Here is a 17,642-nt window from a genome sequence, read left to right as displayed (position 1 = left end):
AGACACAGAGCCCTAAGCTGTCACCTCATTTGAACTGATACAACTGGATGCCAAAGAAGACAAATTCTTAATACCAGAACCAACAAGTGACCAGCATACCCTCTCTAACAGCTGTCATGTAATTTAGACTGAAGCTGACCATACTTGCAGTCATCAGAACTGCATGAAAGCGGATTCAACTTGGAAAGCAAGGCTGAAACCTCACAAAAAGCCCTACAACTGCAAGATTTGTGGGAAAGTGCTTTATAATTTGGAAATTTTCCAAATTCACATGAGATTTCACACAAGGGAAAAGCCTTTCAAATGCACCACTTGTAGGAGAGATTTTACCCTGACGCACAACATGGAGAGGCATACAAGGACTGATGCAGGGGAGAAGCCGTTTAGATGCGCCACGTGCGGGAAAATGTTTACCCAGAAGTCAGGTTTACAAATACATGTAAGGACTCATACAGGGGAGAAGCCGTTTAGATGCACCAAGTGCAGGAAAATGTTTGCCCACAAGTCAAATTTTCGAAGGCATGTAAGGACTCATACAGGGGAGAAGCCATTCAGATGCACTACATGCGGGAAAATGTTTGCCCAAAACCCACATTTATACACACACAAAAAGACTCATACGGGTGAGAAACCATTCAGATGCACTATGTGCAGTAAAATGTTTACCCGGAAGTCAAGTTTACAAATGCACGTAAGAACTCATACAGGGGAGAAGCCATTCAGATGCACCACATGTGGGAAAATGTTAGACCGGAAGTCAAGCTTACAAGTGCACGTAATAACTCATACAAGGGAGAAGCCGTTCAAGTGCTGCGATTGTGGAAATGGTTTCAGCTCAGAATGGTTTCTCAAACAACATGTCATGATCCACACAGGTGAGAGGCGTGACAGGTCACGGCAAAAAGAAGTTTAACAGACTATGCATAATAATTATGTATAACCATTTTATATCGGCAACTTATGTCAGGGTGTTAAATTGAATCATCGTAAAGGTGCAATTGCACAAACAAGAAATGGTGCATTTTATGATCATTTTGTCAATATGGTCCAAAACAACTGTGACTTTCAAGAACAAGGGTGATGTGCAGAACTATAGCAACTACAGAGGCATACATTTGATCAGCCACAGCATGAAGATATGGGAAAGAGTAATAGAAGCTAAGTTAAGAGGAGAGGTGTCGCTTAGCGAGCAGCAGTATGGTTTCATGCCACGAAAGAGCATCACAGATGCGATTTTTGCTTTGAGAATGTTGATGTAGAAGTATAGAGAAGGCCAGAAGGAGTTACATTGGGTCTTTGTAGATTTACAGAAAGCATACGACAGGGTGCTGAGAGAGGAGGTGTGGTATTGTATGAGGAAGTCGAGAGTTGCAGAGACGTATGTAGGAGTGGTGCAGGATACGTATGAGGGCAGTGTGACAGTGGTGAGGTGTGTGGTTGGAATGACAGATGGGTTCAAGGTGGAGGTGGGATTACATCAAGGATGGGCTCTGAGCCCTTTCTTGTTTGCAATTGTGATGGTCAGGTTGACGGACGAGATCAGACAGGAGTCTCCGTGGACGATGATGTTGGCGTATGCCATTGTGATCTGTAGCGAGAGTAGGGTGCAGGTTGAGGAGAGCCTGGCGGTATGCACTGAAGAGAAGAGGAATGAAAGTCCTATGCATGAATGCGAGCGAGGACAGCGGAATGGTGAGGATGCAAGGAGTAGAGGTGACAAAGTCATATGAGTTTAGGGACTGCAGCAGAGAGGTGAAGAAGAGCGTGCAGGCAGGGTGGAGTGGGTGGAGAAGAGTGTCAGGAGTGATTTGTGACAGAAGGGTATCAGCAAGAGTTAAAGGGAAGGTTTACAAGATGGTTATGAGACCAGCTATGTTATATGGTTTGGAGACAGTGACACTGATGAAAAGACAGGAGGTGGAGCTGGAGGTGGCGGAGTTGAAGATGCTAAGATTTTCATTGGGAGTGACGAAGAAGGACAGAATTAGGAACGATTATATTAGAGGGACCGCTCAGGTTGGGCAGTTTGGAGACAAAGCAAGAGAGGCAAGATTGAGATGGCTTGGACGTGTGTGGAGGAGAGATGCTGGGTATATTGGGAGAATGATGCTGAATATGGAGGTGCCAGGGAAGAGGAAAAGAGGAAAGCCAATGAGGAGGTTTATGGATGTGGTGAGGGAAGACATGTAGGTGGCTGGTGTGACAGGGGAAGGTTCAGTAGACAGTTAGAAGTGGAAACGGATTATCTGCTGTGGCGCCCCCTAACGGGAGCAGCCGAAAATAGTTGTAGTAGTAGTAGGTCCAAAACGACTGTGCAACAATAATATTAATACTTTTATGTTGAAGGGCTTTTTTTTTACCAACAAACTTGGACTGTAGTCATGCCTCACACCTCCATTTCATTGCAGTCATTGTGATAGACTTATACAGAATGTGACACCATAGTGTCAGATTATTAATACTTTTTTCATATTAAGCAGGAAGAACCATAGTAATCAAGCAGAAAGTGCAATCCCATTTTGCTATGACCATATAAACACACGTGCTATGTTCAGAGGGTCCTAACAAGAAATGCTAAAGCAAAATATCTTAAAATTCAGGATTTTGGTAGTAGGTAGAACCATGGTAAGTAACCAGAAAATGCAATCATGTTATTTGATCATTTAATTATGTATGATCTAACAAGCCATGATTTGTTAATCTGAGTTTTTAAATATCGATTTTCCACATTCTGAAATATGTTCCATACAAAAAATGCAAACTGGACAGTCAGTCCATTTCAATTCTTCTTTTGACTGAAGATGTTTACTGTATTCCTTTATAGAATAGTCTTTTGAAAAAATGACTAAACAGAGCTTCCTATAGGCCACATAATGTCACCTTTAAGGTGGAAGGGAACATACAAGTAAGTAGCTGTTGAATAAGAAGCCAAGTTCATCCTCATTATGAAATGCTCTCTCCCAAAGAGGTCTGATCTAAATTCTAATTGTGTTCATTTGCACAAAGGTCTCGCCTTTATTCCTCCCATCATCAGTCTTGTGTGGCTGCAAATGTAGTAGAGAACTCAGGGTTTGGATTTGCACGGACTCAGATAGGATCTCCAGTTCCCAATGGTCAATCTCATTTCCATGTTTAAAGCTGAAAATCATTTAGATTGTTGTTAAGGCAATTGTAATAAAAATAAATTCAATTTATTGAATCCTTTTTTTTAATTCATCTTAACCGAATGACATTTTAGAGTAACTAAATTTAGGAATCACATTAACTTACTCTTTCTCAAAATGTTCCTGCAGTAATAGAGCGTACACGCTGTAACTGCAGACAGGAGTTTTTTTGTAGAGCCTGACTACTAAAAAGGATCTTAGTTGGATGTAATATTTTATTTGTGCTGTTTTTTGTTCACATGACTTGGACGTGAAACACCTTCATGTCTAAATAATTAAAATGTTAATTTATGTCATTCTTGTAGTGATAATTTAATAACTCGTGGAGACACTAGGTTAATGTGACTATAAAGTTTTTTACTGAACTTTGTGGTTTACTTATCTTCCATGTTACATTCCCGGAGCTGAGGGAGTGCCCTCTACAGGTAAGGAAGATTGACAGAACGTATTATAATGACCATATATCACAACTCTGATCTGCTCTGTTCCATTCTACCCCAAGATAAAGGCCATTGCAAATAAATACAAAACAACGCCAGCACAGGGGACAAAGAATAACTATATTATTATATTATATTAGATGTATATCAAATATATGTATATATAGTGGCTTTTCAGTGAAAAAAATGTTTTTTTATAAGATTTTATTGGAAGGAATATAGGGTGAAAAAACAAAACAAAAATACAGTGGAAATGGAAATCATTGTCCCTCCATATTTTGGTAATCCCCAGCCCCCTTGACTGGTAGTTAAGTTAACACTGTAGGAGCATCAGGCGTTGCAATAAGAGATTTATATACCACAGCATTGCCAGTTATCACATAAGATGGTGACAGGGGAAAACAAACTCTCTTTCCTCGTTTCCAAATGTTGCAGTATTAATCTGTTAGCCAGAAATTTAGTGTGTGCATTGGGCTTGATATTCCATTGTACATGTGGAAGGAATTAAAGTCACTAGATTATCAAACATCCCAGGTCAGTGTGTACAGTTAGGTCTTGGCAAGCAACTGTACATATATCGATGGGATCTGGCACTGTCAGGGCCAAGCTCAATAACCTCTATTTGCTTAAAAATAGCACACACTCGCCCAATGACTGCTGGGTTAGGCTCCAGCATCCCGCCACCCCAATATGGATAAGGGGCTTGGATAATGGATGGATGAATGGATGGATAGAACACACTCACTTTTCACCACAGCACATGTTCATGCATGGATCTGATTTGCATGTCACAGCCAATGTAAGTGAAGGAGTTGATGAGTTTGAGGAAGTTTGGTTCAGGTAAGGGAAAGAAAGTAATCTTATTACTAGTGATTGGATGTATTGGGATGATGATATGTGTACATTGACTGTTGTGCCGACCCTGGCTGTAGCCCAGCTCCAGTGGGAGTATAACTCAACACCACATGTGTCTAGCAAAAACATGTGACACCCAGTGGAAGGATTTAGGGCCGTGGGTCACTCGGTGTTCACAAGACTGCATGTGGGACACTAGGGGAGAAGAAGTGCAGTGCTCACCCCAAACGTAAGCATATCAATACCCATTTCAGAGCACTTTGATGGGAAAATGGATTGTGCATTTAGCACAGAGCAGTGCATTCAACTTGAGGGGGTGGGGAAATTTCCCCTCAGTTAACTATTGACTCACCACAGTTGCAAGAAGTGCCACAAATGTTACAGGCTAGAGATAATTACGATGTGGGGTTAGTTAAAGGGGCTGAACTCCTCCATGTGACACCCAAGAGCACATACCGTCCATGTCAGGCACAATATCCACTTAAACCAGAGGTAGCAATATGTATAACACCAGTGTTTAACAGTTTGCTGGCAGCAGGAGTCATTGTCACATGTGCTCATTCACCAGTGAGGATACCTGTGTTTCCAGTTTAAAAGATAAGACTGGAGAATCAGCCAGCAGAGTGGCAATTTGTGCAAGATTTACAAGCAAGATGCAGCAGTTTCCTTGTGAAACCAGACTCTCAGTATTGGTTTGCATTCACGTTCCAGGATAAAATATATATTTGGGCCAGGACGCCACAAGGTTATATTGAGTTCCCAGCAGTCTACTCACAGGTTTTGCATGCAAGTCTGGAGAATTTAGGTCTTCCGTGCTGGTAGAGTATGTCGTTCCGTGCTGGAAGCCATCCTTAAAATTCGAAAACCTTTCACTAAGAAGCAATTAATGTTATTTTTAGGGATGACAGCCACTGTTGACAGTGGATCTGTGACTATGCATCCCTGGAGGCTCCATTATTATCTTTTACGCATGACCATGGACTAAAACCAACTGAGAATGTGGTGTAGACAGAGGCTGCTGATGCAGCTCTCACTCAACTAAAACAGACTTTGACTACCACGAATACTTTAGGTCTGCCTGATCCAGACAGACCATTCACACAGACTGTGAACATAGAAGAAGGTTTTATGATGAGAGACCGAAAGGAAAAAGAAGAAAAAGGCTAAGCATGTATATGTAAATAACATATGACAGTCTGAGGACAGTCGTCCTTGCTTGCCTAAGTGTTTGTTTCCTTTTCATATAAAATTGGCACATGGGAAGGACCATGTGTCAAAAGGGGGATCATGGGCACAGTAAACAAACACTAGTTTACGAGAGGCTTCACAAATGTTTCCCAAAATGTTTGTTCAAAATCTTATTTTCTTGGAAAAATAATGCTGCAAGAGGGCAAATCCCTCCAGCCTCGAGCCACCCTCCCCCTGATCAACCATTTGCTCAGCTGCAGATGGATTTCATTGAACTAACACCATGTGAGGGAAATAAATATTGTCTTGTGATTGTTATGTTTTCCAAGTGGGTTGAAGTTTTCCCTACAGGATAGGCAGATGCCTCCACAGTAGCACAGGTGCCTGTAAGAGAGATTATTCCCAGATGGGGACATACCAGGGAAGATCAGCAATGATAATTGGACACATTTTGTAAATAGTGCTATTAAACAACTTTCAGCATTTTTGGGTATTAATCTTAGGCAACATTGTGCCTATCATCCACAGAGTGGTGGAGTGGTTGAGACAGAAAATGGGCCAATTAAAAACAAATTACTCGAATGTGATGAGAATAGATTCACATGGATAACGGCACTACCATTAGTGTCGATGGCCATGAGAGCAAGAGGAAGGGCTGCAACAGGTCTTTTGCCTTTTCAAATCCTCACAGGCAGACCATGGACACTGTAATAACCCTTCCCTTGCAAAAGCAGGTCCTCGGATCAGACCTCATCAAGGATGTAATGCTTAATTATTTTGTGCCGTTAAACAAAATTTTGCATTCTATTCACATGCAGATGAGATCGGGACTTCCACAGCCAATAGAGGGTCAGCTGCACGACCTGAATCCAGGAGATTGGGTGCTGATAAAGGACCTAAAGAGAAAACATTGAGGAAGCCCCGTGGACGGGGTCCCACCAAGTGCTCTTGACCACACCTACAGCTGTGAAGGTGGAGTGGAGAGTCACCTGGACACACACCAGCCACTGCAAGAAGTCGCCACCACTGGTGACAGAGGTCAGGGTGAGAGACCCGCTCCGCTCACAAACCAAGAGAAGTAGATGTGGCCAGCTCTCACCAAGCTTTAAAAACCTACCAAGAGCCAACGGTTGGTATGCTATAGGGAAAAGCATTATTTTATCTAATGGAGCCTGATAACAATAAGGCACCATTGAGGTACTTTGTCGTGATGACGCCAGTGCCTGAAAGCAGGCCCTGGCATCGTTTTAGGGAAAGGGGTTTGTTCTCAGGGGAATGATGTATTGTTTTGCAATAATAACTATTGTGGTATTGGTCTTTTTTATGTGGTTTTTGATTCTCTACAAGATAACAATGATGTAACAACAACTTATACATTCTCATCAACCACCGTTCAACCCCACCACAGCCAAATTGCCAGATGTGCAGATGGCAGGAGATTAATGCATTTTTGTGCAGTGGAGTAACATGTGATAAAGATAAATGTTTACTAACCATTAAGCCTACAGTTTACTCTGGTCGGCTGGACAAAGTTTATTGGTCATGATCAAAGAAAGTTGTATCAGTTCATCTGGACACAACGTTTGAGTGAAACGTTTCATCACTCATCTAAGTGACCTCTTCAGTCTAAACTGACTGCAGGTATCCCCACCCTTATAAACAATATAGTTGCATAACGACCGCAACCAGCGATCAGTTGGCATTTGAAACTCTGTTTAATGTTCACGCCAATTTGTATATGAAATTGATCGTTGATTTCATTCGTTATGCCACTCTATTGTTTATAAGGGTGGGGATAGCTGCAGTCAGGTTAGACTGAAGAGGTCACTTAGATGAGTGATGAAACATTTCTCTCAGTAAACGTTGTGTCCAGATGAACTGATTCAACTGTCTTTGATCTTCTTACCTGGATTATTGAACATGCATAAATATTTATTGGTCATGGATAAACCGCAGTCACTATCGTGTTACTACATGTGGAACAGGATACTGTAAAGTACTAGTCACCAGTTTACAGCTGAGGGCTTGATACAGTCCACAGTCTGGTGCCAAAAAGATGGAAAATCCACATGCTGTACAGACGCAGATTGGCCACCAGGGCATCAATCACGGATATGCTAACCCCACAGTAGCCACTCGGACTTTTGAATCCCCTCTAATGCGTCAGCCCGCCATCTTGCCCCCCTCTCTCACTGACAGCATAGCTAACAACGCTAGCACCCCGCGAGATGTCGGTAATTTCACAGGAACCTGCTCTATCATGTATGTTGTGGTGATACACATTTGAGGGTAGATTCACCAGGGGCTGCTGCTCCTTTAAGGCAGACATTTTAGAGTGCTGACGTAGGCACTGCTTGGGGTTTCCGGGGAGCCATGTTTGCAGCAGCCTAGCTAGCGGTTAGCTGGTTGCCACGAGGGATTGTGCTGTATCGGTGTCGTTTTGTGTGGCGAGTAAACGGAATTGACTCGACTCGATCTCTCCGTCTCCTCACTCCTGCACTCCCACAATGTCATCCATTCAGATACAGGGTTCAGCTGTACCAGAGAAGGTAGAAGCCACAGCGCATGTAACGATGCCACGGCTTTGACACTGCTATTGTAAGGACTCTCTGTCCCTGACATTTATGGTGAAAAAACCGCTTAAACCCGGCTAGAATTTGTTTGTTATAAAAACGTTCTCACAATGTTAGGGGGGGAAAAAAATCTCAGAATGTTCTCTAAGTGTTTTTAGCGGGAAGCTTTCGTAGCGTCCACAGAACATCCTAGGATAACATTCTGGGAACGTGTTATAGAAAAACATGCTGTAATTTCAGGCCTTAATAACATCCTGAAAACATTTTCAAACAGGGGCGTAACCAGGGGTGGGCCTGGCCTGTCACAGGACCACCCATTTCAAGCCCAGGCCCACCCAATCACGCTGGCTTACAAGCACGTAGGCCGGCCCCTTTTACGTACGTAGAACTGCAAAATCTGAGCGCGCATACCATCACGCTCTGGATTTTCCACTGCTGCTAACTAGCCAATAGCCAAAAGTTAGCCATAACTTATGGAATGGCGAAACAAAGTTCAATCTTCCGCTTTTTTAAAAAGCCACGGATGGAGGAGGAGGAAAGCACACCTGCTCCAGCACCGACTGAGCCGCCCAATGAGAGTGAGATACCGCCGGAGAGAACAACAGAGGAGGCTACAGCTTCTCCGTTGCAGGCAGCTTCTCCTCCCCCCTCTGACGACGGTGAGACGATTCCCTTGACCATGCCACCGTCAGATTTGTCTGCTGTGGATGAGCCACCCACGAAGCCTAAATTAGTGTTCCCCGCAACCAACATTACTGCTGTAATGTGTTCGAATTTGCGTCTTGTTTGAAGGATTATTGCTGGAAAAATGTGGTCCACCCATTTTCACTCAGGCCCACCTAAAAAAATATTCCTGGTTACGCCACTGTTTTCAAAATGTTGCTTTGCAAATGTTCTTCCTTTGTTATCGTGTAAAATTGCAGGAATGTTTTATAGAAGAACATTCTAGAATCTGTTACCTCAACAACATCCACAAAACATCCTCAGAATGTTGCACCTGATTAACGTTATAGGAACATTATTTGAAATGGTAAACATCCTTAAAATGTTCTTTGAACATTAGATGGAAAAAATCTTCTTTAAAACATAACCAGAATCTGTAGGGAATGTTGGCCAATGTTGTGGGAACATTCCCTGCTAGCTGGGAGGCGTGTATTGCCTACAGCTTGGAGAGAGTTGTGCGCTAGAGTAGCCTTATCCCAGCAAATACACATCACGCCAGCGGACCACGACGGCACCCCGAAACAACACAGTCATGTCCGAAAACGATAATATATTGAAGACTGACCGGTTTGGATAGACGGCATAGGAGTACCCAGAGGAGTACCCAATGGATTTAAGGCCCTTAATCGGGTGGCAGCAGGGTTTGAATCCACTATCTTCTGGGGGAGAACGATCAATAAAAATATCGATTGGATCAATTATCTTTATCATAATCAACAAGTATTCATTAATTATACGAGAAATGCATTGCGCTCGTTAGAAGAACAGGTGCATGCAACCTCGCAGAGAGTCTACCAAAAACAGACTGGCCTTAGACATGATGTTAGCAGAAAAGCGGGATGCTGGTGCAACGTTCGGCGACATTTGTTGTACCTTCATTCCCAACAACACCAGATCCGCGGGCTCTTTCACTAAAGCCACTGGCTGGCAAATGAGATGAAGCAAAATACGAGCAACGGCATGTGGACCCTCGACTGGTTTGACAACATTTAGGCTGCACCATGGGCCTTGTTGTTATTGGGATAATGTTGGATAATGGAATTGATATATGATATATGAATGGATATAAAATGTGAATTGGAATATATTATAGCGAATTCGGGACACAGCCGGACGTCCCAGCCGGGACGCGAACTCGGATCTCCCGCACCGCAGGTGACAACGTTAACCAGTCGACTAAAGGATCCGACCCCTAGCCAAGGACTACCGAGCCTATTCATCCGTGATTGATACATTGTCCACTTCCTTCGGGAATGATCGCCACAGCCAGGACGCGAACCTGGGGCTCTCGCACCGAAAGCGACCACGTTAACCAGTCGACTAAAGTGTCCAACCCGTAGCCAAAGGCTACCGAGCCTATTCATCCGTGATCGTTACATACGGGTTCGCGTCCCGGCTGTGGCGGCGGTCCCCTCCATCGGAAGCGTTTCCCGAAGGAGGGAGGTAGACACGTTACACTACCCCCCTTCCTTCGGGAAGCGCGCGTCCCCGCGCTTCAGCATATCGGCTCCCTCACGTCTCTGGGCGCACGCGCTTCCGATGATCTCATGGTCTCACCATCCCACTTCTGACACCAATGTAGTGAATTCGGGGACAGCCCGGCGTCACAGCCGGGACGCGAACTCGGATCTCCCGCAACGCGGGCGACAACGTTAACCAGTCGACTAAAGGGTCCAACCCGTAGCCAAGGGCTACCGAGCCTATTCGTCCGTGATCGTTACAATATGATATATGAATTGGAATAATGACAATGATAACGACGATTTTAACCCATCTGACCCACCTGTACCCAGTCCCTGACTGGATACCTCCTTATCTGGATCAGGACGATGATGAGTTTGAATCACTGTTTAATCTTGATTTGCAATTTGTGAAGTACGCTGAATGACTCGACATGCTGAAATTTGTCACCGCAAGAGGTGTTGTGACCATGTTCTGGTCTTCCTATTGCCATACCTACATTTCCTTGCATGTTTTTTTTATATTGTAGTTTTATATTTTATATTTCTTTTTTATATTTTACTTTTACATTTTAAATGTTTTATTCCATTTATTGTTCATTGTTTATTCCATTTGTTGTTTCATCATTTACTCATTGTTTAATGGGGACTATGTTGTGTTTTCGATGGATTTTGAGCGTTCACATACGTTTTTACCAGATATCAACACTGGGTTTTTCTTGTGATATAACCGCTGAACTTAGTGTAGGTAACTTCTGGAGTCTTTAACTCATTTCTAGTCAAGAGTGGGGTGAGATGTTTGGTTGGAGAGGACAGGGGATGATTGTGACTTCTGTCTGACTGCTGAGTTTATATGGAGTGTGTTGATGTAAATCTGAAGCATTTCAGTTGACTTACAACTGACAGACAGGCCTCACAGTCATTCTGTGTGAGGTAAGATGTTCCCCAGGATATATATATATACGTATATATATCCATTGTATTTTTTTGTGAACATGATATGCTCAAAGGGGGGAATGTAATGGAAAAATACAAGCTTATACAGGTTGTGCTGTAACCTTTGTACTGAAACGAAGAGCCACTTGTTTCTGACCCTTCCACGGATGTCGGCACGTCCTTGGTGCTGATACAGAGGCGGCTTTTCCATGGCAACCCTGTTTGTCTCCTCTTCTTTAGTCTAGAAGCACTTCTTTTTCACCACGACAAGGATGGCTGGTACATGGCCCTCCCATGGCAGAAGGGGGAGCAGCCTTCACCTGCAGATGGAGGAGGCTGCTCCCTTTGTCTGGGGTCAGCAGAAAACCACATTCGACCCTGATAAGCAAGTTGTTTGTGACACCCTATAAAAAATAATCTAACTAATGTTCTGTGCTCGTTCTTGCCTTGGCTAGACTGAGACCACTTAAGTGCATTTTTTTGTGAATTAAACTTACTCAGAGAGACAAGACTGCCTATTTGCTTTGATCACAAAGTTTGCCACCACAACTTACCTGAACCAAACTTTCTCAAACTCATCAACTCCTTCACTTACACTGGTTGTGACACGCAAATGAGATTCTTGTATGAACATGTGCTGTGGTGACAAGTGAGTGTGTTCTATTTTTAACACTAGAACGACCAGGATTTCACTCCTACCGAAAACGACCATGGGCGGTCAAAATGACCACCATTTTTAAAAATCTATATGCTGTCAAGATAAATGAGGGAGGACACGTAGGTAGCTGGTGTGACAGAGGAAGATGCAGAAGAAAGGGAGGAAATGGAAACGGATGATCCGCTGTGGCGACCCCTAACGGGTAGTAGTAGATTCTGTCAAGATAAATACCCAACTGAGATATTAATGGACTGCATATGTTAGTATGTCTTTTAGGAGATGACTGACATAAAAATCAACTTTTTAACAACTATAATACTATTTATAAAAAAATTTAAACTCAAGAGAGTCATGGTCGAACTTGATTAGCAAAATTGAAAAAGTGAAAATATTACCTGAAAAACAAAACGGAAAACACATTTTGCTAATCTAACAAACGTAACAAGGCCTATAAAACGTGAAATGTAGAAAAAGACCTGAAAAGAACCATTGAAACAGTCCCAAACAACGACCGGAATTTAAAAACTACTAGAACGTCCATGGGCAGTCATTTTTCCGGGCCCGTCCAAGTGGGAGGAGACTCCGGGGTAGACCCAGAACTCGCTGGAGGGACTACATGTCCAATCTGTCCGGGGAAGGCCTTGGGATCCCCCCAGGAGGAGCTGGAGGGCGTTGCTGGGGAGAGGGACGTCCTAGTTCGCTTGCTGCCACCGCGACCCGACCCCGGAAAAGCAGCTGAAGATGAAACGAGATGAGATTCTGTCAAGATAAATACCTACTTGAGGTATTAATGCATTACATATGTTAGTATGTCTGTTAAGAAACTGACTGACACCAAAATTAACATTTTAACAACTTTAATACTATTTTTCAAACAATTTAAAATGGCCGCTGTCCTACTACTACTACTTTCGGCTGCTCCCGTTAGGGGTCGCCACAGCGGATCATCTGTTTACATTTCTTCCTGTCTTCTGCGTCTTCCTCTGTCACACCAGCCACCTGCATGTCTTCCTTCACCACATCCATAAACCTCCACGTTGGCCTTCCTCTTTTCCTCTTCCCTGGCAGCTCCATATTCAGCACCTTCTCCCAATATACTCAGCATCTCTCCTTTACACATGTCCAAGCCATCTCAATCTTGCCTCTCTTGCTTTGTCTCCGAACCGTCTCACAACCATATTGTAAACCCTCCCTTTAACTCTTGCTGGTACCCTTCTGTCGCAAATCACTCCTGACACACTTCTCCACCCACTCCACCCTGCCTGCACTCTCTTTTTCACCTCTCTACTGCACTCCCCGTTACTTTGGACAGTTGACCCCAAGTATTTAAACTCAAATGCCTTTGTCACCTCCACTCCTTGCATCCTGACCATTCCACTGTCCTCTCTCTCATTCATGCATAGGTATTCCGTCTTGCTCCTACTGACTTTCATTCCTCTTCTCTCCAGTGCATACCTCCACCTCTCCAGGCTCTCCTCAACCTGCGCCCTACTCTCGCTACAGATCACAATGTCATCCGCGAACATCATCGTCCATGGAGACTCCTGCCTGATCTTGTCCGTCAACCTGTCCATCACCATTGCAAACAAGAAAGGGCTCAAAGCCGATCCTTGATGTAATCCCACCTCCACCTTGAACCCAGCTGTCATTCCAACCGCACACCTCACCATTGTCACACTTCCCTCATACGTATCCTGCACCACTCCTACAAACTTCTCTGCGACTCCTGACTTCCTCATACAATACCACACCTCCTCTCTTGGCACCCTGTCATAAGCTTTCTCTAAATCTTTCTGGCCTTCTCTATACTTCACCATCAACATTCTCAAAGCAAACATCACATCTGTGGTGCTCTTTCGTGGCATGAAACCATACTGCTGCTCGCTGATCATCACCTCTCCTCTTAACCTAGCTTCTATTACTCTTTCCCAAATCTTCATGCTGTGGCTGATCAACTTTATACCTCTGTAGTTGTTACAGTTCTGCACATCGCCCTTGTTCTTGAAAATCGGTACCAGTATGCTTCTTCTCCACTCCTCAGGCATCCTCTCACTTTCCAGGATTGTGTTAAACAATCTAGTTAAAAACTCCACTGCCATCTCTCCTAAACATCTCCATGCCTCCACAGGTATGTCATCAGGACCAACTGTCTTTCCACTCTTCATCCTCTTCATAGCTGCCCTCACTTCCTCCTTGTTAGTCCACTGAACTTCCTGATTCACTATCCCTACATCATCCAACCTTCTCTCTCTCTCATTTTCTTCATTCATCAGCCCCTCAAAGTACTCCTTCCACCTTCTTAGCACACTCTCCTCGCTTGTCAGCACATTTTCATCTCTATCCTTGATCGCCCTAACTTGCTGCACATCCTTTGCAGCTTGGTCCCTCTGTCTAGCCAATCGGTACAAGTTCTTTTCTCCTTCCTTAGTGTCTAACCTGTCATACAACTCACCATACGCCTTTTCCTTTGCCTTTGCCACCTATCTCTTTGCTTTACGCTGCATCTCCTTGTACTCCTGTCTACGTTCTTCATCTCTTACTATCCCACTTCTTCTTTGCCAACCTTTTCTTCTGTATAATTTGCTGTACTTCCTGATTCCACCACCAAGTCTCCTTGTCTTCCTTCCTCTGTCCTGATGACACACCAAGTACCTTCCTAGCTGTCTCCCTCACTATTTCTGCAGTGGTTGTCCAGCCATCTGGCAACTCTTCACTACCACCCAGTGCCTGTCTTAACTCCTGCCTGAACTCCACACAACAGTCTTCCTTCTTCAACTTCCACCATTTGATCTTCGGCTGTGTCTTCACTCGCTTCCTCTTCTTGGTCTCCAAAGTCATCCTACAGACCACCATCCGATGCTGCCTAGCTACATTCTCCCCTGTCAACACCTTGCAATGTCCAATCCCTTTTAGATGGCGCCTTCTACATAAGATATAGTCCACCTGTGTGTACTTTCCTCCACTCTTGTATGTCACTCTGTGTTCCTCCTTCTTCTTGAAATATGTATTCACCACAGCCATTTCCATCCTTTTCGCAAAATCGACCACCATCTGTCCTTCCACATTTCTCTCCTTGACTCCATACCTTCCCATCACCTCCGCATCACCTCTGTTCCCTTCACCAACATGTCCATTGAAGTCCGCTTGTGGATTACAAAATGTACTCCATATGCACTCCGTATGTACTCTGTAGTTTTCCACTTCTCTGTGTGTATGAAATTTCTCACTCACTGCAGACACACATATCAACTGTTATCATGCTTGCCTCCGATGGGGCCACATACCAACTGTTATCATGCTTGCCTCCCCGTTGCCACATCCCAGGAACTGCCCGGTGCAGCAAAGACAGGTGCAACGGACCCACAGACACACACCGGACACAGGACATGATTAACGTAGATGTTTTCCTGCATTCCTTTGTAAGATAACACCTTGGTTAATGAAAGGAACATAGGGTATGACGCGACAGACTGCTCTATAAAAAAACCACTACCTCCAACTCAAGTTAGAGCATATCCTGACAGACTAATGTCTCTTATGTCTCTCCATCTGCAGATGCATTAAAGATCCTCTGCTTACTCCAATATTTGTCAGATGATTGTTCCTCCCAGAGGTTGCTGGGACAAGAGCCCATTTAAAGGATAAAAAAATCCACCACAATTTGGTGTCAGAAGTGGAATCTCGCGTCGACCGACAAACGGACAACCGGCTGACTGATCATCTCGGGACGAGGACATAGTCACCGATCTCCCAATAACCTCAACAGGTTTGAGAAGAAGAAAGGGAGAGGCGGGTGGTCCGTTTGGTCGGTGTCGCTGAGATTCCTCAGCAAAACCCTGGGAGATTCATCGCACGGGTAAGCAGAATTCTTTAAATGATAAAATGATCATTTAAAACGCGTTTGAGGTCGTGCACTGACAATATTGCGGCTGTTTACCCTCGGTTTCGCACTTATTTAAGTGGTTACCTGGTAGGATCAGTGAACCAGCGCAACGATAAGCGGCTGTTTACCCTCGGTTTCGCACTTATTAAAGTGGTCACCTGGTAGGATCAGTGAAACAGCGCAACTATAAGCAGCTGTTTACCCTCGGTTTCGCACTTATTAAAGTGGTTACCTGGTAGGATCGGTGAACCATCGCAACTATAAGCAGCTGTTTACCCTCGGTTTCGCACTTATTAAAGTGGTCACCTGGTAGGATCGGTGAACCATCGCAACTGTAAGTGGCTGTTTACCCTCGGTTTCGCACTTATTAAAGAGGTTACCTGGTAGGATCTGTGAACCAGCGCAACAATAAGCGGCTGTTTACCCTTGGTTTCGCACTTATTAAAGTGGTCACCTTGTAGGATCAGTGAAACAGCGCAACTATAAGCGGCTGTTTACCCTCGGTTTCGCACTTATTAAAGTGGTCACCTGGTAGGATCAGTGAACCAGCGCAACGATAAGTGGCTGTTTACCCTCGGTTTCGCACTTATTAAGTGGTTACCTGGTAGGATAAGTGAACCAGCGCAACGATAAGTGGCTGTTTACCCTCGGTTTCGCAGTTATTAAAGTGGTAACCTCGTAGGATCAGTGAACCAGCGCAACGATAAGCGGCTGTTTACCCTCGGTTTCGCACTTATTAAAGTGGTCACCTGGTAGGATCAGTGAACCAGCACAACAATAAGCGGCTGTTTACCCTCGGTTTCGCACTTATTAAAGTGGTCACTGTTATGTATGCACACATCGACAGTGCTGCATTTGATTTGGTGCTGTTCTATTGTGCTGGGATCGATTGGTGATGCCTGCGGGCTCTGGGTTGTTTGATCGGGTCTGCCTTTGATGCTGTGTCAGTCTAAATAAAGAATGCCACGGAGAGGTTGTGTCGAGCGACAGCGCTGTGTCCTGACGTGATTTCTAAATACAATATTGGCGACGAGGATGGCTGATATCTCTCTCCCACCACCTGCCCCCTTCCTGGCATTACCTGGCGAGCCTCCGGTACCATGGACTCGCTGGCTACATAGTTTTGAAAATTACATCATCGCCTCAGGGCTCGACGACGTGAGCCAGGCTAGGAAGACGGCTCTGTTGCTTCACTGCTTGGGAGCAGAGGGTCATCGTGTGCTCGGGACTCTGGGGAACGTCACAAGCATTGCCGAAGCTGTGGGACTTATGAGCACCCATTTCACTGCTCCACAGAGTGCCCTCCTTCGGCGATTTATATTCCGTCAGCGACACCAACTGCCTGGTGAGTCTGTGCGGCAGTACGTAGCTAATTTGCGAGGGCTAGCTAGCTCATGCAAGTTTGGCGCGCTTCAGGACGAGATGGTTCGCGACCAGCTAATCGAACACACCAACAACGCAAAGGTGCGTGAGACTCTCCTGCTGGAAAAAGATGATCTGCTGCTGTCCAGAGCAATTACCATCGCACTACAGGTTGAGGGAGCAGCTGAGTGTGCTGCTATGCTAAATACACAGCAAGTGGCCACCTCCAGTCAAGCTGCCAACGACTCCTCCCTCTACTCACGGCTGCCCCTCGGGACGCAACCCAGCCAGAGCGAGGCGGGCGCCGACTCCACTGGGGACGTCTTGCAACTGCAACGACGGCGTTCTCGGCCCCGCCCTCAACAGTCCTGTGGTAACTGTGGGTCTCGGTCTCATGTTT

General features: G+C 44.7%; 1 protein-coding gene across 1 annotated transcript; it reads left to right on the top strand.

Moving 5' to 3' along the window:
- Nucleotides 1–343: 343 nt before the first annotated feature.
- On the top strand, nt 344–6,599 carry LOC130124305 (gastrula zinc finger protein XlCGF49.1-like). Its single transcript, XM_056293766.1, has 2 exons — nt 344–875; nt 6,466–6,599. Exons 1-2 carry the CDS (start codon nt 344–346, stop codon nt 6,597–6,599), a joined length of 666 nt encoding a protein of 221 aa, XP_056149741.1.
- The last annotated feature ends 11,043 nt before the right edge of the window (nt 6,600–17,642 follow it).

Source organism: Lampris incognitus, chromosome 14, assembly GCF_029633865.1.
Source record: "Lampris incognitus isolate fLamInc1 chromosome 14, fLamInc1.hap2, whole genome shotgun sequence".
Taxonomy (NCBI): domain Eukaryota; kingdom Metazoa; phylum Chordata; class Actinopteri; order Lampriformes; family Lampridae; genus Lampris; species Lampris incognitus.
Note: the sequence above shows the minus strand (reverse complement) of the source record. Positions and strands in the feature narration are given on the sequence as shown.

Coding starts and splice junctions, on each gene's coding strand:
- LOC130124305 (XM_056293766.1), top strand. CDS start 344: ATGGAGAGGCATACAAGGACTGATGCAGGGGAGAAGCCGTTTAGATGC. Junction 876..6,465: donor ACATGTCATGATCCACACAG/GTGAGAGGCGTG, acceptor ATTCACATGCAG/ATGAGATCGGGACTTCCACA.